Raw genomic sequence first — 24,978 nt, 5'->3', positions numbered from 1 at the left:
AACTAGAGGGGAGAAGTCAATTCCTGACTTCAGAGCTTCAAAGGAGAGGCTGACTCTCTTGTTAGGGGCTAATGCAGCTGGCAACTTTAAGTTGAAGCCAATGTTTACCAATCCAAAAAATCCTAGGACCCTTAAGAATTATGTTAAATGTACTCTGCATATCCTCTAAAAATGGAACAAAAAAGCCTGGATGATAGCACATCTGCGTATAGTATGGATTACTCAAGATTTAAAGCCCTCTGTTGAGATCTACTGCCCAGAAAAAAAATAAGAAAGAAAATTCAGCATATTACTGCTCATGGCAATGCACTTGGTCACCCAGGAGCTCTGATTTTGAGGTATAAGGAGCTGAATGTCATTTTCATGCCTGCTAGCACAGTATCCACCCTGCAGCCCATGGATCAAGAAGTAATTTTGATTTTGAAGTCTTATTATTTAAGAAATACATTTTGTAGGGCTATAGCTGTGGTACATATTGATTTCTCTGATGGATCTGGGCAAAGTACATTGAAAACCTTCTAAAAAGGATTTACTATTCTAGATGTCATTAAGAACATTTGTGATTCATGAGAGGAGGTCAAAATATCAACATTAACAGTAGTTGGGAAGAAATTGATTCCAACCTTCATGGCTGACTTTGAGGTGTTCAAGACGTCAGTGGACAAAGTCACTGCAGCCATGGCAGAAGCAGCGAGAGAACTGGAATTAAAAGTGGAGCCTGGAGATGTGGCTAAGTTGCTGCAATCTCATGATAAAACTTGAATGGATGAGGAATTGTCTTTCATGGGTGAGCAAAGAGGTTGGTTTCTTGATATGGAATCTACACCTGATGCAGATAGTAGTGAATGTTGCTGAAATGACAACAAAGGATTAGAATGGTTCATAAACTTAGTTGGTAAAGCAGCAGCAGAGTTTGAGGATGGGCTTCAATCTTGAAAGAAGTTCTCCTGTGGGTAAAATACTATCAAACAGCATCACATGCTACAGAGAAATCATTCATGAAACAAAGCATCAACCCATGGAGCAAATCATATTGTCTTACTTTAAGAAGTTGTCTAGCCAACCTACCCTTCAGCAACCACCATCGTGAGCAGTCAGCAACTGTCAACTGAGGCAAGACAAAGCCTCCACCAGCACAAAGGTTACAACTCCCGAAGGCTCAAACAAATTTAGCAATAAAATATTTTTAAAATTAAAGTGTATGCATTTTTGTAGATATAGTGCTATTACACATTTAATAGACTATAGTGTAAATAGAACTTTTGTGTGTACCGGGAAACCAAAGCACAAAAAAGTTTGTGTGACTTGCTTTATTGCAATACTCACTGTATTGTAGTGATATGGAACCAGAGGTCAGTATCTCTGAGGCATGCTGTGCATGGTAGGCAGCAGTGCACGTGAGACCCCAGAGCACGAGTCACGGCCCAGGCACAGACAACTTTTGTAGTGATCAAGTATCTCAGCTGTTCAAAGCATGATTTGCATTCAAAATATCAGCAGCCTTTCACTACCCAGCCCCGCATGCTCCTGTGACCTCCTGGGGGTGGCAGCATGGCAGGCACAGGCGCTGGCCACGTACCAGTTCCCATCAGGTTTTGTTGGCTGCCCCGGCTTCAGGGTGCATCATGAGGGGTACCTGCCCCGAGGGGCGACCGGCATCTCCGAGCCTCTGGTGTAGCTCACCAAGACACCAAGCTGGGCTTGCACGTCTGTTTTATTTGTAGAACAGTGTGGCTGCTCTGAAAATGTGCCACCATTTTCTCTGATTTTCTTATGACTGAGAATGATTTTGTTAAAAGATAGATCTAGATATAAAATATTTTATTTCTTAAGTAAAGTAGGATTGGTTTTTGTTTCTTTTGAGACAAGGCATGTTTTCTTGATAAAATGCCATGCCATAAATAATGCTCCAGGCCTGGCCTGGTTGGAAGATTCCCTGCTGTAATAATCAAAATTCAGCTGATACCTTTTGCAGTTTCAAGATTTAGCATCATTAGCGATAAACTCTCTTTATCAGGATATCTCACAGCTAGACTAAAAATCAGTCACAGAAACAGCAGCCCACAGCTCCTTGTCTTATTCTAACTAAATTGTCCCTAACAGCTTAAAAATGAGCTGCAGAATTCTAAAGTGATTCCTGCTCTCTTCTGCCCTGTCATGGGGGGACTTTTTCAATTCTGTAATCCAGTTGCAACCCCATACTGAACTCTTGATCCTTCACTGCAGAAATTTGTTAGCTCTAGCTAGATTAGATTTTTCACAGCTAATCTAACTGCTGTAGGGGTTTGCAGAGTGGGGACAGAGCTGTGCCATTGGATTTGTTCAATTCATTTGACTCCAGGACTATAATTGCACTTATGTCTTACAAGGCTTTTATAGCCTCAGGCTGGCCAGCCACATAAAAAACAAATTGGCAGTGCTACAGTCCAAGTGAAAGGGATGAAAGGCCCACATTATCAGTCTCCAGGCAGCGCTGTTCTGGCAGGAAGTTCTTGGTTAATTTACAAATAAAACTTAGATTTTAGGATGGGCACACTGTCAGCTGAACAATGGGGATGTCAGGCCTGACTGTTACTTAGTAAAAGTAGCAGCCGGGCCCACTGAGGAGCAGGAATTCTTCAATCACACAGACGACTCCTTCTGGAGCCAGCTGGCGATATAATGCAATTAGTCGGGAAAGGAGGTCAGCCTATTAGGTGTGTACCATGACCAGTGTCACCAGTGGCGTGCAGCCTGGCAGCAACAGCAGGCAGAATGGTGCAGGCAGAGAGACTTTAAGACTCTGTCAGGACCAAGAGTGGTGGGGAATTGGGTTGATCTCTTGAGACTTAAAAACTGAGCATTTATCCTGAGCCTGATAAGTATCTGGGGGCATTGTAGAGCCTGTTGTGCAGTTGAAGCAGTGGGTGTCGTGAGTGTCAGCTCTGCTCCAGGGGGAGACTCATCGTGGTCCCCCAAATCACACATGAATCAGGTCAGCTTGACGTGGGCACTCACCAGCCTCGCCAGTGGATTTCCAATTCAAGGGCCTCTAATCAACGTTCTCCAGAACTCACAAAATGCTGTCTTTCTGATGAAATCTACTTTAAGCAATACATTGAGGTTTCCAGAGTATTCCATTATGTTCTGACATGGTTGACAGTTTGGCCAGGTTAATTTTATTTGTTTTACCTATGTGAGTTCTTGTAGGCAAGAGTGTATGTTTGCTCTTTGCTCCAGGTTGATAAACCAATTGTTTTGTGATTTAACTAATTAAATTATGATGTGTCCAGAAGTCTGAGGCACATGCCATTGAAAGCAGCTTTGAGATGATGAATATTGTATTATCACCACACAAAAATAGCTCTTCCTTAATTATAGAATTGCCAGACTGGGAGGATGGGTCTATGAGTGTGATTATAGCCTCCCTTGCTGTAGTTCTGAGAATATAGATGCAAATAAAATAGGAGAGACTTACTGGAGTTACATAATTGATTAATCCAATTTAGAAAAGAGAAAGTAACGGCACAATTTCAATAAACACTGTATGACCTCGGAGTTAATGCTGTGCACCTTACACTTGTGTGTTAAAAGGCACTATCACAGGTTGTAGACTACTGGCATCTGGTGTGGTAGCACAGTTGAGGGTGTTTAGTAGGTGGGTTGTTCCCATCCAGACTTTTGTGCCAGCATCATACCACGGGGCCTACAGTCACTCCCAAACTGGCTGTGTGTGGCATGAGGGCTGAAAGTGTAAGCTCTGGGCAGGCCCATTTCTCACGATTACTTTCTGCAGGTCTAAATGCTTCCCTAAGTTCCAACTGGATGCTATTCATATTTGCCTTGAAAACATGCCTCTAGGCCTGGTACAATGGCTCATGCCTATAATCCCAGGACTTTGGGAGACCAAGGTGAGAGGATTGCCTGAGCCCACAGGCTTGAGACCAGCCTCAGCAACCTGGTGAGACCCCATCTCTACAATAAATCAAAAAATTAGCCGGGGGTGGTGGCGTATGCCTGTAGTTCCAGCCAGTTGGAAGGCTGAGGCGGAAGGATCACAGATCGAGGCAATGGTGGCCAGGAGCGTGCCACTGCCCTCCAGCCTGGGTGACAGAATGAGACTCCCCCCCCAAAAAAGAAAACATGCCTCTATTAGGTTCTTGACAACACTGTTGTGTATCAGAAGTGTATTGTAATGTCTTTTCATGTTTTATTTAAAAAGAAAAAGAAAACTTAAAAAAAAAGAAAAAGAAAAAGAAAGCACTAGCAAAAGATAAGGCGATGCTCAGCACTACTAAGAGACCCAGTGTTGTCTTTTTTTCTTTTTTTAACTACTTATGTAGTGGGTTGGCTGCACTTTTTGCCTGCTACCCTATAGCCTTTATATGGAAGGGGAGCAAAAAAAAGATGTACCAGGCAGTTTTGCATTTAGAATGTCATAGACACCATTAAATTGTTCTGGATCACCGTGACTTGTGCTCGACACCCGTCATTGTGTTTGTCCCAGAGCCCATATACAGACACAATTGAGTCGTGTGCCCCTTAACACAGATACAAAAGTACAGGCACAAGTCTCTTTGTAAAGAAAGTCATTCCCAGAAGTAGGAGACAGTGAAGAAGAAGCAGGCATTGCAGTAAACTGGCTTTCTTTGTAACCTTATAAATGGAAAAGAGCTGTGTTGGGGCCACCTTAGACTTCTCTTTGTGGTCACATAGTCTATAAAGAAAATTGCATTCATGCGAACACATTTTAAATACATCGAATTCTAGAACGTCTTTTTTAAAAACCTTTTAAGATCAAACTAAAACATTGGCTTTGTCACTTCTCTGTTTCATTAAAGCACTTCGGAATTTATATCACATTTAGTGTTCCTCTGCTAGATAATCAAGGAAGCAAGAAATACTTGTTCATGGTGATGGAGAATATCCTTCTGATGTTCCAAGAGAACCCAAATCTCAAGTTCCCAGGTGTCAGAGGGCCTGAGCAGCCCGCCTTTATGGTCTCAGAACTTCAGTTGGGATCATCATGTTCATCTTTGTGATCTAGTTCCTTTCAGCCATGCCTTCAGGCCTACTCAGAGGCTTTCATATGCAGCTGTCTCTAGTTTGAGAGTGCACTGTCACTGTGCAGGTTCATCAAGGATGTTCTTACATCTGGCAGAACTTGGGTCTAGAAGAACTCTCAGGGGTCCTTGCCTGGATATCTTCCTAGTGAGGACTTCTCAAGGAGGCCAGGAGTCTGGGATTTGCTTTTGTTGTTTACAGCCTCTGTAAAACGGTAAAACAAGTGGACTATGCTGGTTAGGCTAAGACAGGAGAGTAGCTGTGAGTGCTGATGTAGCCCAAGTAACCGCTGAGTAGCTAATGGAGCCACAGACAGTGGAGAGGGCACTGGGTTGGAAGCCCCAGCAGTATCCCAGGCCTGCCCCGGCGTGGCTGCTTATGCACGCGTGAGTGGTCAGTGCCTCTGCCTTTCTGAGCCCGCGTTTCCTCTCTGTAAGACAAAGGTGATGTCACCTACCTCAGAGTGTGACAATATGTGTGAACATACTTCCTACACAGCAAGGTGCTCTTTAAATGCTGGGGAGTAGAGTTCTTATCACACTTAAGTAATATGTAATCACTTCTTAAACAAAAACAATTTTATGCATCCTTTTCCTTAAAGATTTATTGCAAGTCTAGCTTCTTATACATTTGGTACCAATTGTGTTGTGATAGATTATGTTCTCTTATATTCATTTTCTTATTTTTTAAATAACTGAAGAGTCTTATGAAGCACTACTATAATGTGAAATAAAAGACTCATGTCACTAATTGTCCAGAAACATGCCAGCAATATAAAGCGTTTAACTCCAATGCAGCAGTAAAATTCCAGTAGAAAACAGGTTCTTAAGAAGGTCTCAGCACATCTAGCCCCAGGGTGTCTGCGGAGCTTGGTACCAATGTACTAAGGAGACTGCCGAATCTTTACGCATTTGTGCTTTTTAAAATCCTCATAGAAGACATCAGTAGCCTTTTTTGGTAGTGAAATATTTTGGTCTCCGAGTTTTATCATTCAATTTGTAAGCCACGACCCCTCATAAACTGCTGTTATCACCCAGATTAATAAGGAGTCAATTTGCTGTTGCAGCTCCGGCACTTGGGGAATGATGAGGTCCACATCGTCTGGTCTGAGCACTCCAGGGACTACCGCAGGGGCATCATCCCAACCGCCTTCGGAGATGTTTCAATCATTATTTACCCAATGAAGAATCACATGTTCTTTATCGCGATAACGAAGAAACCCGAGGTATGTTTTTACCCATTGTTGCTCTAACTCATACAGCATTTGCCCTATGATTCACTGCCATGGAAAACAATTACATAAATATGTTAAAGGGGACTCTTCTCCAACTGGCAAATGCCTTACCTAGAACTGAATTTCACATGCTATATAGGAATTAAGTAGGCAATGGGATTTTCAAAGAATTTTTTATCATGAGCACAAAATTCTATTTTATATTACTGGGCATCTTTGAAAATATTGTGAAAAATTATTAGTTTTAAAATGTTTTAGGTTTTAAAAATTTTATAATTTAAAAAATTGTAATTTCAAATTTGGGGCATGTTGATGAGTTGCAGGAGCCCCATACCACACCTAGCATTCTGCGATAACTGTGGGTATGGAATTTAGCTTTGCCTAATGGACTCGGGGGAGATGGCCAAGCCGCGGACCAGAACTGAAGGGATCAGTCCTGCAGGATGTCCATGAAGAGGTTGAGTCTCGGGGTCACAGCCCCACGTGGTGATTTCTAACAACTGAAACACCTTGCCACAGAATCAGTTCAGCCATGTCAACTGGTATTGATCATGCGAATGACTGGAACAATTCAGTGATCTGTGTGCTCTATCCTAAATTGGCTGCAGTTTCTGTCCTTGTCATACCTTTAGTGACATGTTAGCAGCGCTTTATGTAGTGACTTGTTTTGGGGTTTGGAATCACTAATAGAGTTTTTTAAAGTTTTTAAATTAAATGTTTAGCATGTTAAGCCATTTCCTCAAGAATACTACTTTGTATTTTTCAGCTTGGCATTAAATATAATCTTCATTTTCATTCTAAATTGTTCTCCTTAAGAAGCTGAAATTTAACCCTTCTTAAAAGTCTCTCTTTTTAAACTTTAAGTTAATAGATATCTGAAATTTGCTGTTCAAATTGGGATTTATAGCCTAATCAAAGGTATTAAAATTGTGAGGATTAAATGAACTAATAAATGAAAAGTGCTTTAAACAGTACCTGGTCCAGATTAAAGCTACTTAAGTGTTAGCTATTATTATTTCTGTTATTTTTTGCTATAGTTGCCACTATGAAAATAATGAATTCCAGGTTTAACATGCTTGTTATTATTTGTCAGACTAGATGCAGTGTGAGTCAACCCTGAATCTAGAAAAGTGCCATGCTGGCTGTGGCAAAGCCTGACATAAAGGCAAAGCCCTCATTATAATGTAGCGAGTGTAGATGCCAGAAGTTACTTCATATTAAATATTTGCATTATCTTTGGTTCAGATCTCTGTGTATGTGAAGTTTTCAGTTTTGTGAAAGAAAATGGCTCCTAATGCTGACATTTGCATTTGTCCATGACAAGTACTGCTTTAAGAATTAGACTAAAAATTGTAATATTATAGAACCAATGAATTTAATATCTTGTAGCTTTCAAAATCAGAAAATGTGTTTCTTTGATATTGAGTATGGATTAACTAGCTTTCTTAGTTCATTTTCAACATGGCCTTCTGAAATGTCACTTAATATCCTAGAAATATTGCCTTTTTTAAAAATAAGAACATAAAAGGCATTGCAATTCACTTTCTGGTGTCAAGAATGATATTTTTAAAGGTAGTACACTTATAAAGCATGAAAACAATCATTAACACGACTTTTTAAATTTCTTATAAGGTGTGTAAGTTTTTATAAATTTGGTCATAAATTTTAAAAAGATGAATAGAGAAAATCGCTTTCTTAATATTTTAATTCAAAAAGCCTAAAGGGAAGAAGAGAATAATGGCCAACTGGAAATTTAGTATTATCCTTACATTTAAAGTACAAACCATTACAATGTAATAAAATTAATCCAGACATTTCCAGGGCAAGTGTGGCTGACCTTTTGTTCACCAACCACTGACCCCAGGGTGAATGCGAGAGGCTTGCGGAGGGAAAGTCTGTTTGTTTGGCTTCAGTCCCTGGTATTTAAATTGCATTCCCTAATCAAATGAAAAGGCTGTCCTCTCTATCAGGTTACAGAATCCATGGCAACATTTGGCCTTTTATATCCATAATGTTAGCCTTTTTGTTTGCATCTAAGTAGAGACACCTGGAGCAATGTTAACATTAACCGATTTAGCATTAATAGCTTCATTATATAAGAATTTCTGATCAGATAGCTGTTACTTTTGTTATATTGCTTCAGCTTGTATTGTTGTCATTTTTTATCTCCCTGCTTGGCAACCAGGCAATGATTTGCAAATTTTTTTTGTCTTGATTAATTAAGCAATATAATTATCAGTAACCGTGATGCAGTCTTTGCTCAACAAAGCTTCTGAGAGAAAACAATGGTAAGTCTGTTAGTCTGAATGCATTCCACGCGTCCCAGATGCATGAGGATATTATGGACAATGAGGGGAAAGGCCGCCTGTGAGCGAGGACAAAGGGTGCCACGCAGACTCGACACACTGCACATACCGCCAGGGACATGCTGCGGGCTCCCTGGGACACAGACGCCTCGTTAGATTACAGCTAGTCAGCAGAGATTAATTCTCAGCCATTTGGTGCAATAATTTACCCATTCCCCCGTCTTTTAACTAGTGCTCCTTACTATGGAGGAAAAGGCTTTGTATTCAAAACGTTGATTTAACCTTGCCTATGTTTAGGGATCTCCACCAAAATCATTTTTTTTTCCTTAGAGATTGTAATGACACAGCTGCTTGAAGTTAAAGAATATTCCATTTGAGAGGACAGGTTATGCATAAGTTTCAGGAATTGTGGGTAGAGTCCAAGGCATCCTCTTAGCACCTGTATATTTCATCTGAATGTGGTCGGACTCTGTGGTCTAAGTACATTTATTTTACTGGTCTCTGGGCAGCCATACTTTTCTAAGAATAATTTTAATCCTTTTTTAGGAGGAAAAAAAAACCTCATCAGTACACAAAAGTCCTGCTCATTGGATAGAGTCATGCATATTCAAATTGCACTTTCATTCACTCGGGCTCATTAATAGCGTATGTAATAATGTAGGGCTATTTGTAATACAAGCTCACAGGCAGCATTGCGTCCAAGTCCTTTGAAATTTAACATATTTCGCTTTTTCATTCCATACACCTCCCTTAAATATACAAATTATGTGCCTGGCAGAATCTGCCTCCTCTTAATAATACACAGCATTTGTGAAATGGTATGTTGAAGAAGTGTGGGTGTGCTTCTGTGAGTGAATAAAACCTTCTCGTCTGAGAGGCACTGTTCACTTCTTGAGCTTTGTATTGAACTTCTTTTTTCCATTAAATTAAAAAAAAAAATCAGTGTGCTTAGCATCATCATTTCATTGTTAAATTACTTTCAAAATAAGTCCATCTCTACCAATATTGACACAATAATCCTTTGGTCATAAAGAGGAAGTGTGTTGTCAGACTTATGTTTTTTCCTGCTCATATTTCTAAGTCAGCAGTCAAGGAAAGGCTTGCCTAGTGAGCAGAATGTGAGTGATTTCAGGGGTCTGTTAAGATGCCCCATTTGTTCTTCAGAGGCTTTCACCCTGTGGTGAACACCATGCTGCCCTCCCTCCCTTTCAGTCACTAGAAAGTGTTGTTGGCATTCAGAGGGTTTGCCTTTATGAATTTGTGAAGGGACATTTTAGTAGTTTGGGCGTGTTTATCTCCAGGACATTAGTGACTGGCTGGTAACCGGTTGACCAGGTTGTAGACGTTCTGAAGCAACTTGACCAGGAGCAGTGGAGACAAGAGGAAGTTTTGGTGTAGGGTCCACTTCTGATCTTCAACCAGAGTTTCACTTTTGCAAAGTCCTCCGAATTCTACTTATTTGACCCTATCAGATATGGGCATGGGAGGAGAATTGATCATGAGTCTATCCTTTCTGAAGAGTAGAGGAAGGAAAGAGTCAAAGTCCAGGAGGTGGGACCCCAGCGCACTAGGTCCAGCGCTGCCACTGGGGACAGGTGTCTTGGGCAGATCTTTCCATCTCATTGGGCCTTAGCATCCTCAACTAAAACCTACCTTGGAGACCAAGGCCTCTCCTTAGTCCTGTCAGGGATTCTAAATGTCATTGTTGGTTCCTCTTGTTCCCATATACCAGTACCTGTCCTTAAGGTACCCTGTCACCTGCATGTGTGGAGGTCGGGCCTGGCTCTCTTGCAGGCTCAGCAGCTATTGAGAGTGTGCACATGTATGCCTCTTCAGAGCAATGCCTAGGCTAGGACTCAGCCTGGAGCAGGTGCCCAGAAATACTGGGGGAAGGCTGATGTGCCAGAAGTCACAGGAGCTCTTGCACATGTGAGGCTGAGTGGAGCCAAGGTTGGCACCTGAGTTGGAAAGGACATCTTTTAAGCTTCCTAGTGTGGCCTCACACAGAGGCAGTACATTAGACTCTGCAATATGATTAGATAAATTTCTTTCTTTTTATCTTAAATGTTTGAGATTAAATTATGCACTTTAAAAATACTTGGGAAATTCTCAGGGAAAGTAAAATGTTCATTTTTTCTTTTTTTGAGTTGGACTCTTACTCTGTCACCCAAGCTGGAGTGCACTGTCATGCTCACGGCCACCCCAGCATTGAACTGCTGAGCTCAGGTGATCCTTCCACCTCAGCCTTCCAAGTAGCTGAAACTACAGGCATGTGCTACCATACCCGGCTAATTTTTTGATTTATTGTAGAGATGAGGTCTCACCAAGTCGCCCATGCTGTTCTTAAACCCATGGGTTCAGATAGTCCTCTCACCTCAGCCTCCCAAAGTGCTGGAATTACAAACTTGAGCCACCGCACCCAGCCAAAATGTTCACTTTTGAATATTGCAAAGAACTATTTATTTAGAAAAAATCACTGAAAATACCAAACAACAAGATTTGACTAAAAAAGTGATTAAGTGGATTACTGTGTTATGTTTTGGTGATTTATTATTATTATTATAGTCGTTATTAGCATTATTTTTAGTAAAGGAATGACTGAAAACTATGTGAAATAGCATCTGTCAGTTGCAGATGTTAAATTAAAATCAAATTTCTTCTCTAATTCATTGCCACTTCTAATTAGAGGAATTCCCTGGATACAATGAATGTGTATTATTCCCTTTGTCCAGTTTTTGAAAGACTGAGTCACCCACAAACAGTTGCTGAGGAATAATAACGAACATGTATTTATACAATAAGCCTCAATACAGATGGAAGAAAGTCTACAGCCTGTTGATCTCTCTCAGCTTTTGAGAATTTCTTCTTAATTGATTTTCCTCAGAAGCTGACATTATTTCACTTTTTTTTTTTTTTTTTTTTTTTGAGTTGGAGTCTCACTCTGTCACCCAGGTTGGAGTGCAGTGGCACGCTCATGGCCACACCAGCATCGACTTGCTGGGCTCCAGCAACCCTTCCACCTCAGCCTTCCAAGCAGCCGGAACTACAGGCATGTGCTACCATGCCTGGCTAATTTTTTAAAATTTATTGTAGAGATGAGGTCTTGCCAAGTTACCGGGGCTGGTCTTGAACCCACGGGCTCAGGCAGTCCACTCGCCTCAGTCTCCCAAAGTGCTGGGATTACAGGCTGAGCCACTGAGCCTGGCCTGTTTTGCATTTTTAATTGGTCTTTAACATGTCCCTCTTCCTCTCGTTTTTCTCTGTCCTTCTCCTTTGGTTGGCCAGAGCCAACCTGTGTCAATACGTACCCGAAGGCCAATGGTAGACACAGTGTTGTGAGGGAAAGCAAGGCACTTCACACTCTCTGCTTCTGAGCTACCTCAATAGGAAGGGCCTTTTGCTCAAGGGACAGAGGCCACACTCCCCAGAACCCCTCAGCACCCACCTCCTGAGTTTCTCTGCACACAGGTATGCACACTGTCAGCCACTTGGCCCAGCAAGGGGGTCAGGTGTCAGGAGCACACAACTTTTCTGTGAGAGAGAAATAATGTCCGCTGTCCCAGAATCAGAGGATTTTCCCCTAGAGTTATATTTTCTGCACTGTACTTGAAATTTATGAGATCATTGTTAGTTATTTTGGGGTTCTCTATTTTGTTTTCTTCATAGAGATTTCCATCACAAGTCCATCTCACTGATTACTGAACTGCTTTTAGTATAAGAGGAGTGCACTTATTTTTTTAATAAAATATATATATTTTTTATTTTAAAGATGTGGGATACAATTCAAGGTTAGGTATACAAATGGTCATTATATGAGTAAACTTCGGGTCTCACTGTGGTCCCTACTTTACCTGGTTTGAGATCAGGTACCCTTATTGATGAAGTGTAATAAAATATATTTTAAATAAACTTTTAAAAGTGTGGCATTACTAAAGATAGAAGGAAGAAAGGGTTATTCTTTCTTACTACCTTATTTGTTTGTCTGTCTTTGGCATTGTTGCCTATGCCTGGTAACACTGAGTGATCCTGGACTCTACATAGCTCTGTGATTTCTTCTTTGGCATTAAGATGCCTGCCTTTCCTCCAGCATTGCCAGGGGAAAAACTCCAGGTAGTCGTCACTAGAACCCACAGTTTCGCCCTTCTTTGCTCGATTTGAGTTTTTCAGGCCCACTTACGCCCTCTGTGCCACAGGCACTGATGTCGATGTGGGTTTCCCTGGTCTTTGCAGTTTCAGGTCTTTGTGTGAGTTCAGTGCTCTGTTCTGGCAGATGTGAGGGCCTGTTCTTTAGTGTGAGGTTCCTTAGGCCCGGTGCGGACTGACCCTCAAGGGGTGGTCCTGATCCCTTGGCACTGAGGAAGTTCTGCCTTTGAAGCCGTGGGAGCTGAACTTCTCCAGGGCCTGTGCTCACCCAGGCTGGTGTACGGATAGCCACTGGGGCCGGCGTGAACCACTGGTAGCTCTCCACCCGCTCTCCCACATGTGGAGAAGTGCCCCACAGTTTCTTTTCCTTATTGACCTCCTCATCTAAAATGACTTTCTAATTCACAATTGCCATATTCCTTGCTATTTACATTGATCTGCCTGTAGAGCTCGTGTTCATTATTGTAATTACTGTCAACTGCACAGGTGTTTCCTCCAAGCATGAAGACATGTACTGTCCCCTACCTGACATCACCATCCTAGTGTGAGCCACCTAATTTGTGAGGACTGCCCAAAAGTTAGATCTGCAGCTTCCCCCACTGTCACCACCAGCAGACCTCATCTCTCGGTGACGTACATAGGCAATGAGTGTGCCTTCAACTCAACCTTCCTGTTAAGTAGAAGTAGGAAGCTCTCCTGGTGCCCTGTGTTGCCTCTATTTGGATGACCAGGACAGAAAGTGGACGGATAGGCTAGGGATGGGGGGACACAGCAGTGCAGAGTCCTGACAGCAAGCTGGACTCCCGCTGGGCATTCGAGTCCCACACCAGCTGGCCCACAGCAGTTCTTCAGCCTTCTCAGTTATCTCCATCTCTATGCATTCTCCAAGGTACCTATTCCAGAGCTTTCCATCCTTCTCAAGGCCACAGGCTGGGCCTTTCCACCTGCCATACTTTCTTTTGTGGCCTTACCTCTCCCTTCCCACGTTGCTGCAGAGAGCCCCTCAGGAGCTTTGTGATGCCCCTGTCACGTTCTACCCACAGTCTTTCCACATATGTATCTGTAATGCTTTAATCATCAACTCTAGGCAGAGTGTTCATGCAGCACCAGCCAGAACCCCACTCAAATAGTACCTCATGAAATGCATTTCGGGGACTACTGCCCTAGCAAAGAGAGCCAGCCCCACCTCACCTTTTAACTCCTGTTTTGCACCATTTGCCTGGGATCTTCCTCTCTTCCCACTATGAACTTCTGCCACTGCAGGTCGCAACTACCTCCCGTGGCTTCCCTTAACTGAAAAAGAACTCTCCATACTTTCAGACTATCTTATCTGTGTTCTCTCTAAAGCTTTAATTTTATTTTATTTTTGCCTTCTTGAATGCATAGTTTTGTCTCCCCTAAACTTACAGATAAGAGCCCCAACTTATTCATGTCTGTATTCCTCCATAGCCCTTAGCAGGATTTTGATCAAAGGCTAACAAATAAATTATTATTAAACAGATGGATGTGAAATCTCTTTCCCTTTTGACCAGAAAGATTCTGTGTAGTTTACATAGTCTATATGGTTTACTCTACATAGCCTGGAATTTTCAGGCAAAATTTAGTCTTCTGATTATTCAGTTTTCCCCAAAATTATCTTCTGGAATTTTAGAGAGCATGTTTATACAATGTAGAGATAGAAGTATATGGAAATAAACATCCTCTTTCTCAGAAATATGCCTTACCTTTCTCTTGAAGTTTTTACCCTTATCTCAAAATCATATGATTTCTCTACCTTATCTGTCATTAGGACAGTACTATTCACAACACACTGTTGGGATTCATCTAGCATTTGAACAATTAAGTCACTCTGTGAATTCAGTAGGGCAGATGACTTTGCCCCTGAATTCCAAATAGATATGTGGATAACTGCATGTAAGTAATGTATCTAAGGGTATTTGATTCTAGCCCCAAGTCTAAAATCCAGAATCCCAGTAGACTGAATCTCTTTAAGAGTATTAAGGTATTAGTTTTTGTACCTGTATGCAAATGCTTATTGATGAATGGCTATTTATATATGTGATCCTGTGCACACATCTTTTGTTCACATTATGGGCATGTGTGTGCAGTCAAGGGGAAACTCGAACCTTAGACCCTTGTATTATGTTACCCACCTGTTACATGACAAAGGCAATGCCAGAAAGCTGGGTACAAATCATGGCTATCTCTTTGTTATGAATACAATACCTGCAGTTATTTGAATGGGATGAATCACTGATCAAACTGGGTCAACCACTCATACCCTTTATGTATAGTTTTCGACATGGCCTGGGTCTCAGAAAGCCCATGTGTGGCAATATTCCAGTTCCAGAAGGGGGAGGTTATCTGTGAGAACCTCAAACAAAGCTCAGTTCTTCATTGCCCTGCCCTGCTTTGGAACATCAAGATGTCTCCATTAAGTCCTTGAAAGATTAATTCCCACAAATCAGATGGATGTTCCAGATCATTTTCTGTGTCCTAAGAATTCTGCTTTGTCCTTGCTCCAGCGACCAGACACATCCTTCTGTGACATGCAGCATTGACCTCAGTGACATCACTTCTCTGTAGAAAGTCTTCTTTGCTTTCACAGTATCTAGCCAAGAGGAGAAGCTGGTTGTGAGCATGTCCTCACCTGGCCTCGGACCTGATCATGAGAAGGTGATTTGCACTTCCAGGTTTGCGTTTCCCCCAGGGGCTGGCCTTTAGTCAAGGAGTGCATGATGTAGCTGGTGAGGACATCGGCTTGTCAGCAGTCATGGAAAAGCTTTCTAAGCCCCAGACTTTGGTCATTGTACTAGGAAAGGGCACTTAGGAGTCACTCAAAAACTTGAGGTGCTTGTGAATGTGCATGCTCAGTGGGGCTGAAATGCTGAGTTGAGGCTCTGCTTAGAGCTATCATGTGATTTAGTTTCCCACTAAATTTCCACTGAGCATGGGATCAGGAGGGGGTACCCCAGGAGGATCCTTGTCCTGTTCCCTGGGTGCAGCAGCATCACTATTTTCCCCAGTAGGACCCCACCCCCAACTTCCCCTGCCCCCCCCACCTCCCATTTATCCTGAACCTCCTTTATGCCTCAGTGTCCAGTGGTCCATGGAGCCTGAAGTAGCTTTCGGGTGGCAGTCTCCACTTCCAGCTGAGGAGAGCACTGTGTCTTCTGGTAGGGAGTGCTGTTCCCTTAGGTACTAAAAACTGAAATCCAAGACTAGCGTCACAAGGACAGGAGCAAAGGTTACATGTAGGTCAGGAGGAGTAAGGTGAGAGGCACTATCTTCACCCCCTTGCACCTAGACCTGAGCATTCTGGTTATAGAAGAATGCCACCATGTGTTGGTCCCTGGTTCCAAGGATATAACCATGTCTTCTAGGTCAATATCACCATATCATGGGGTAGCACATCCCAGTTAGCTCCATAAGGAAGGTTTCACCAGTCATCATACATGCAGGAAGCTGTGTCGGTGGTTCTCCCGTCAGCCTCACCTCTGTTACACCGTCTGTCTTACTACAGCTTGTCATCTGTCTTGCTGTTACGCAGGGCAACTCCCTACCCAGTTCTTCCTCAAGAATGCCGTGGCTTTTCTTAGCCTATTTATTTTCTAAAAACACCTTAGAGTCAGCTTGTCAAGTTAGACATATACACTGCTTTAACTCTGTAGATGAGTCTGGAAAGGGAAATCTCAACAATATTGTGTCTTCTAGTCCATGAATAAATGTAACATTTCATTTATTTGGACCACCTTAGTGTCTCTCAATAAGGCTTTGTCATTTTCTTTATCCTTTGCTTGTTAGATCTGTTCCTGTGACTTCATATGTTTCTGCTGCTGTAAATAATATTTTCTTTTCTGATCATTTGTTGCTGGTGGCTAGACGTGCATGAGGGGCTGGGGCATTGACTCACGCCTGTAATCTTTGCACTTTGGGAGATGATGGTGAGAGAATTGCCTGAGCCCAGTGTTTGAAGACTAGCCTGGGCATCTTGGCGAGACCTCATCTCTACAATAAACCAAAAAATTAGCTGGGTATAGAGGCACACGCCTGTGGTTCCAGCTACTTGGAAGGCTAATGTGGAAAGATCGCCTGAACCCAGCATGTCAAGACTGTGGTCACCGTGAATGTGTCACTGTACTCCAGCCTGGGCAACAGAATAAGACTTTGACTTTAAAAAAAAAAAAATGCATTAGGTTTTTTGTGACTGTATTCTGTATCCATTGACTTTGATAAACCCTCTTAAAAATTCTGACCATTTGCCACAGATTCTTCCGGAGATGCTGTGAATATAGTCAAGTCATCTGAAATAATGACAATGCTACTGCTTCTTTCTAATTCATAGTCTTCTCTTTGTTTCTGCATCACTGTTTTGGCAAGGATCTTCAGTGCAGATGTGATAGATGTGATGTCGGGGGATATTCTTCTCTTCTTCATAGTCTCATACATTGAGCTCTTGCTGTTTCACCATTTAGTGGTTGCCGTAGGATTTGGTAGACACTCTTTAACAGATTAAGGAAGTACCCTTGTATTCCAAGATTGCTAAGACTTTTTTTTTTTCCATAAAAGGACTTTGTATATTGTGAAACGCTTTTTAAAAAATCTTTTGAGATGATCATCTGACTTTTCTTGTTCAGTCTACTAATGTGATTAAGTATACAGATTGATTTTTTAAAATTTTTTTATTATAAAATGTGAGGTACAATTCAGATGTAGGTATACAAACATTGATTATGCAGGCATCCCCTCCCTCCCCTAGCAGTTTCCCTCAACTGCCAATCTCACTCCCACCCCCAGACAATTTCCCACTACTGCCAATTCCCTTCTTATAGTATTATAATTGTTCAAAGTCCGCTTATGAGTGAGAACATATGGTACTCTGTTCTTTGTTTCTGTGATAGATCACTGAGTATGATTGACTCTAAATCCATCCAAGTTGCTACAAAGTCCCTATGTTTGTCCTTCTTTATGGATGCATAATATTCCATTGTGTATATGTACCACATTTTTTAAATCCAGTCCAGCTTTGATGGGCAACATGGTTGGTTTCATGTTTTTGCTATTGTGAACAGAGCTGCAACAATGATTTGAGTTCCTCCAAGTATATTCCCAATAGGGGAATTGCTGGATCATATGGAAGGTCAATTTCTCGTTCTTTCAGAACTCGCCACACTGTCTTCCAAAGAGGTTGCACTAGTTTGCGTTCCCACCAGCAGTGTAGAGGTGTTCCTTTTTCTCCGCATCCTTGCCAGCATCTGTTGTTGTTTGTTTTATTTACAGATTGATTTTTAATGAAAACCGACATGCATTCTTGGGATATACCTAACTTGGCCATGATATTGTATTGTCTTTGCACATTATTGAATTGACTTGCTGATATTTTGTTGGGATTTTTGTATGCATGATCATGAGTGAAATTAGCTCTTCCTTTTGGTTTTAGGATTGTACTAGCCTAATAAAATGAATTTATTTTCTCTTTTTTTATACTCTGGAAGTTTCTCCAAAATAATAATTATTTGTTCCTTGAAGGTTTTGTAGAATTTGCAGTGACACTATCTGAGCTGGCTTTTCCCAGTTATTTTTCCACGGTGATTCCATTACTTTAAAGCTTATAGAACTGTAGTTTTTATATATTGTCTTATATCTATATTTGCTAAATTGTATTTCTCTGGGAGTTTGGCCCTTTTATTTAAATTATCAAATGTATAGGAATAAAGCTATACATATTTTCTAAGCATCTGTTATTATGTCACTTTTTATTTCTAATATGTTTTTATTTGTAATCTTTCTTTACTTGATTCACCTTGCCAAAGACCCATCAATTGCATTAAATTTTTTTCAAAGAACCAACTTTTTGTCTTGGTTATCCTCTCTGTTGTGTTTGTATTCTGTTTCTTTAATGACTTCCTTTATCTTTATTATTTCTTCCCCTCCATTTTCTTTGAATGTGCTTGATGCATTTAGTTTTTCAATACTTTTTGTGATACATGTCTATCTCATTAAGTTACAGCCTTTATTTCTTTCTAATATAGGTATTTAATTCTGCACATTCTAAGTACTGCTGTATGGTATAAGTATAATATCGACCATTCTTATTATCGTTTATCTTCGTATGTGTGCATATTGTTAAGTTTCTATTTCAGTGTTTTGTTGGCCCATGAATTACTGAGAAGTATATTTTGTAATTTGTAAGCATAGAGGTTTATGCCAATTATCCTTTTGTTGTTGCTCACTGTCAATAGCTTTCTCGGCATAGACTATGGATTGTAAAATTTCAATCTCTTGAAATATATTGAGACTTGGTTTATGACTAGAATGGGGATCAACAAACATTTTTTTGTAAAGGGCCAGATCATAAATATTTGAGACTTCGTGGTCCTTACAGTGTCTGTCACAACTACCTAACTTTGTCATTATTGTGCAAAAGCAACATAATTAGTATATAAGTGGATGAGGGTGGCTGTTTTCCAATAAAACTTTATTTATGGACTGAAATTTAAATCTCGTATAACTTTAACATGTTGTAAAATGTTTTGTTTTTTTTTTCCAACCATTTAGAAAATGAAACGTATTCTTAGCTTGTAGGCCATACAAAAATAGGTGCCATGTTGAAATCAGGTCCTGCCAGTTGTAGTTATAGATCCTTAGCCTGGAATGTGGCCAACATTTTTAAAGTGTTCCATGCATGCTTGAAAAGAAGGTGTCTTCTGTAGTTCTTGGGTTGAGTATTTCATATGTCTCCATCCCCAATATTATTGCTGTTTTCTGGAAAAGATTTCCTTTGAAATATAATGTTAATTTTAAAAAGTACACAATTGTTTGCATACAGCATGATATGAATGTTTTCAAAGTAAATGTACTTGTGTAATATGTATCACTCCAGGTCAAAATATAGGGTATTGCCAGTCCCAGAAGTCTCTCTTATGCCCTGCCTCTGTCACTAATCCCTTGAAAAGGTGGCCATAATCCTGACTTCTGGCCCCATTGATTAGTTTTACCTGGTTTTGAACTTTCTATAAATGGAATTTGAACTTTCTAGAAATTCCATTTCTATAAATGGAATTATGTTATGTCTATTTCTTTTATTCAGCATTATTTTTGGATTATTTTTATGATGTTACTTACAGTTGTTGTTTGTTCATTTTCATTACTGTGGAATATTCTATTGTGTGGATATAACACAGATTTTTTATTTATTTTCCTATGGATGGACCTTGGGTGAATATGCATAGTTTGCCTTTTCACTTTCATGATAAACAGAATGTTTAAAAGTCTTATAAAATCCAACTTATTTTCTTTCTTTCTTTCTTTTTTTGAGTTGGATTCTCATTCTGTTGCCCAGGCTGGAGTGTAGTGGCACGCTCATAGCCACCGCAGCCTCGACCTGTGGCACTCCTTCCACCTCAGCCTTCTAAGTAGCTGAAACTACAGATGTGTGCTACCACGCCCGGCTAATTTTTAAAAAATTTTTATTGTAGAGATCAGGTCTCACCAAGTTTCTCAGGCTGGTCTTGAACCTCTGGACTCAGGCGATTCTCTTGCCTTGGCCTCCCAAAGTGCTGGGATTACAGACTTGAGCCACCGCGCCCACATATTTTATTTCTTTTATAATTGATGCCTTTTGCACCCTAAGGAATCCTTGTCTATACTATGGTTGTGAAGATTTTCTCATGTTTTTTTCTAGAAGCTTTATGGTATTAGCTTTAATATTTCAGTTGATAATCCATCTCAGTTTTTGTGTGTGGTATGAGGTGAAGGTCAAGTTTCACTCTTCCATATGGCTGTCCAGTTGTTCTAGTGTCTTCATTGAAACAGACTTTCTTTCCACACCTAATAGATAAGCTGCCTTTATTGCAAATCAATTATCATATATGTGTGGTTCTATTCTTGTACTCTATATTCTGTTCCATTGAAGTTTTTGTCTGTCCTCCCACTCTGATGATTTCTTGTAGTTTTACAGTATGCCTTAAAATCAGGTACTGTAAGCCTTCTTAGTATTTTCTTGACTAATTTGTTTTTTCATTTCCATATGATCTTCAAATTAGCTAATTCATATCTATTTTTTTATTGTAAAGATGTGGGGTACAAGTCAGGATTAGGTATATAAGTGGTCATCGTACAGGTAAAGTTTGGGCCTCCCTTTGGTCCCCACTTAGCCTGGTTTGAGATTAGGGTACCCTTATTGATGTTATGTGTCACCACCACCCACCCCCATACCCCCACAGTGTCCCGCTACTGCCAATGCCTTTCTTATAGTATTAGGATAAATTTTCAGGGTTTACTTATGAGTGAGAGAGAACATGTGGCACTCGGTTATTTGTTTCTGTGATAGATGACTGAGTATTATAGACTCTAGACATATCTACTTTTAAAAATCCAGAATTTTAATTGGGTTTTATTGAATCTACAACTCAATTTTAGAGGAATTAATATCTTAACAGCATTGAAATTTCCAGTCCATGAATAGTGTACATCTTTCCATTTATGTTAAGTTGTCTTTAATTTATCCCAACACTGTTTGGCAATTTCTAATATAGACATCTTTTGTCAAATTAATTCTAGGTTTTCAATGCTATTATAAACAGCATTTTTATATGTCATTTTCCAATTGTTGGTTGCTAACATTCAGAAATATAATTGATTTGGGGAGTATATTGTATCCTAAGATGTATCAAAATTGACTTATTTGTTCTGGTTAAACTCATTTGGACTTTTCATGTACAATACCATCTTATCTATGAATAAAAATAATTTTGCTTCTTTCTCTCCTTATTTTTTCTTATTGCAATGAAAGGTTGAGCAGAAGAGGTAAGCGTAGACTACCCTTGCCTTTTTATTTCCTTGGTAGACAACATTTAGTATTTCATCATTAATTATGATTCCTTTTTTTTTTCTTTAAGAACTCATGGAATTGAAGCAGTTTCCTTCTAGTTCCAGTTTGCTGAGAGTTTTTGTTCTTTTTTTTAAATTATGAGTAAGAGCTAAATTTTATCTAATGTTTACTCTGTGTCTGTTATGAAAGTCATACCATTTTTCTTCTGTATTCTGTTAATGAGGTAAATTGCACTGATGGGTTTAATGAGTGTTAAATCTTGAGTTCTGCTTGGTCACAATATATTGTCCTTTTTGACAGTTTGGGGGGTTTAATTTGCTAAAGATTTATAAAGGGTTTTGCATCTTTGCTGCATTAGTTAGGCCATGGATATTTGTTCATAGTTTTCTTATTATGTCAGCCCCTTTTAGTCAGAGACAGTCTCTCATTCAAAACCTCTTCCCCAATGCCCTCCATAGGAAAGGTGCTTTACAAATAAATAGTTTTTGAGAGAAGTCAAAAGACCTAGACTGGAGGACCACATTCATTAATTTAAATTATTTAAGATATTAACTAATGTCACTTATTTAGCAGGTGTTTGCACTCCAACATTGCGCGAGGTACAGCACTGCTCATTGGAGGTTTTCCTCCTCCATCTCCAGCTATTCCTTCTCAGTCTTCTTTTCTAATTACTTACCCTGTCTCCAACCTCTAAACATTAGAGGGTTAGAGGGTGTAGTTCTTGAGCCTCTTCTCTTGCTCTTTTGGTGTTGTCATCTGACCTCTGTCTAGAAACACCATCTCTAAATGAACAACTTATATTTGCATCTCCCACCTAGGCCTCTCCCCTGACTTGCAGCCTGATGTATCCAACTGCCTCTCAATACGTCTCCACTGGATACCTAACAGGTCTAAAACTGCACTAATGACTCTCTGCCTCTCAGTCTTCTCCACTTCAGGAAAGGCCAGCTCCAGCCTTCCAACTGCCAGGTCATAAATCATGGCATCAATCTTGACGCCTCTCTTTCTCTCCCACCTCATTAGTAATCCTCAACAAATCCTGTCAGCTCTACCTTCAAAGTATATTCAGAAACACACCACCTTTCGCTACTTCTGCTGCTGTTCTGCTCCAAGCCATCTTCATCTCTTGCCTAGATTATTCTGGTTCCCAGCTGGTCTCCATAATTCTCCTCTGCGGTTTCCCCAACACAGGAGCCAAAAGAGTACCTTTCAAATGTAGATTAGATCATATCCCCAGGGCTGTTACCTTACTCAGAGGAGAAGTTCAAAATTCTTAAAATTTCCTACAAAGCCCCTCTTGTTACCAGTGCGACTTTATGTCCTCCTAGTCTTCCTCTCACTCATGTTGCTCCAGCACTGTGGATTCCTGGTTATTGCTTAAAAATATTGATTTCACTCCTACCACAAGGCCTACACATGCACTGTCCCCCTGCCTGAAATGTTCTTGTATCCAATGTCACCATAGCTTCTGGTGCATCCCTCACTATCTTTAGATCTTTAGTGAAATACTATCTTCTCCTTAAAGCCCATTCTGGCCATTTAACCTAATTGGAGTCCCACTATACCCCTCTGCCCCACTCCAAAAATTTCTATTGTTCTTCCCTGTTTTATCTTTCATCTAACACTTTTACTACCATTCATATATTTTATGTGATTGTACTGTTTATTCTCTTAAATCTGCAATGAAATCTGATTTAAATGAAATCAAGAACGTTTTTATTATTCACCGCTGTGTATTATTTGCGCTGTGAATAGAACAGCATCTATCACATGATAAAAAAATTTTTAAATAAATGAATAAGCAAGAGAAAAGTGAATAAATATAAGAGTTACATGAAATCAAGAGTTCTTGATCTCATGGAATTTACAATCTCCTTTTTAGTGGATGGAGTTAATGAAATTCTAATGGTGGGGGGTGCGGTGAAGGTAGAGAAGAAAAAGCTCCAAAAAAGACAGGCATAAAAACTTTGTGGATTTCCCACATGGCAGGCATGAGTCCTGCCAGGGAAAGTCAAGTCACCATTAAAGATGTGGGAGGAAATGAGGATAATGCAGTGTCTTAGAAGCAGAGTAGAAAACATTCAAGAAGAGTAAGGATTGTAAGTAGGACCCTGTCGTTGCTAACGAGGACAGTCTTCATCTGTTTTAAGAGTTAATATGCATCAGGACCCATGGCAGGACCTGGTCCAAGGTTTCAGAGGGGGCAAGGCTAGTGGTATATTGCAAAGCCTGTATACCACGCATAAACCACATGATGTGGACGTTTAAAAAAGGCAATGCCATTTCTACAAATATCGGCACAAGGAAAACAAAGAATAACCCCATGAATATTTGTCATTAAAAGTTTTTCTGGAGAGTTGTTAGCAGAGGAGCATTGTGGGGCAATCCTGCTTCACTTGGTTTGAAAGTCCCTTGACCTGTGTCAAGGTCAGCATCTACACTGTGGGTGACAGCCTGCATGTTCATTCCAGGTCTCAGCCATCCATCAGTCAGTTATTCTTAAGTCTTTGTTTTGACTTTTCCTGGTTTTTGGAAGTGAAATGTTTTCCATTTTGTATCAACAGGTTCCATTTTTTGGGCCCCTCTTTGATGGCGCCATTGTGAGTGGGAAGCTGCTGCCAAGCCTCATCTGTGCCACATGCATCAATGCCAGCAGGGCCGTGAAGTGCCTCATCCCACTCTATCAGAGCTTGTATCTTTTTGCCTTAAAAGTGTAACTCATTAAGCAATCCTGAATTGAGCTTCCTGGCAGTTCTTCATGCGAGGTGAGTATTAAACCTGAGTTGAAGAGGAAAGACAGAAGAGAATTTTTTTCAGTCTTGTTGAAAATAACATTGTGTGGTTTTCAAACCATTTGTTAATTTATATTAAATATAATAACTTTGTGCTGTGTCAAACTTAGCAAGAACTTATTTTCATAATTTACTCATCTAAGTTTGTGTCTGAGAGGCTATGACCATTATGAGATGCCCACATCTCAGGCATTTTTCCTCAAGTTTAGGGTCATCCTGCGTCTTTCCTGTTTGCTGTGGTGCATTGTGGATAAGATGGAATGCTGAGCAAAACCTAGCGGTCTCATTCAGAGCGTTGGCCAGAAAGCAAAGCAAGTGAAATGACTCTAATAAATCAAAGAATATGGCAAGTGCCACCTAAGAAGTGCAAATAGAGTTCTGAAAGGTCAGAGGAAGGGGAAATGCCATGGGGTGGGATGGTGGCATGGATGAATTTGCATTTGGACATGCCAATAGGAATTGTTAAAAATTCTTGTGTAATTTTCCCAAATCATTACTATTTCTCTCTTTAGTTCCTGATTGTGTTTCTAACAACAGAAGAAATTTCACTTTTATAATTTTTTTACTTGAACATTAATTGGCATGCTGTAATCCTTAAATCCAAGCATGATCTCAAATTATCAGAAA

The 24,978-nt window shown here is 40.3% G+C and overlaps 1 protein-coding gene across 1 annotated transcript in view; it reads left to right on the top strand.

Annotated features, from left to right (window-relative positions):
- Nucleotides 1-24,978, top strand: part of LOC103254866 (ral GTPase-activating protein subunit alpha-2) — a gene marked incomplete at its 5' end in the record, with an annotated part of 126,663 nt that overhangs the window by 26,030 nt on the left and 75,655 nt on the right. Inside the window, 2 exons of the mRNA XM_021709892.1 lie at nt 6,110-6,268; nt 24,124-24,251. Coding sequence (XP_021565567.1) covers nt 6,110-6,268; nt 24,124-24,251 — 287 coding nt within the window. The remainder of the gene's footprint in view (nt 1-6,109; nt 6,269-24,123; nt 24,252-24,978) is intronic.

Source organism: Carlito syrichta, unplaced genomic scaffold (genome assembly GCF_000164805.1).
Source record: "Carlito syrichta isolate Samal-C Ts95f unplaced genomic scaffold, Tarsius_syrichta-2.0.1 Scaffold287596, whole genome shotgun sequence".
Classification (NCBI taxonomy): domain Eukaryota; kingdom Metazoa; phylum Chordata; class Mammalia; order Primates; family Tarsiidae; genus Carlito; species Carlito syrichta.
The sequence above is the reverse complement of the archived record's forward strand: the minus strand, read 5'-3'. Positions and strand labels throughout refer to the sequence as shown.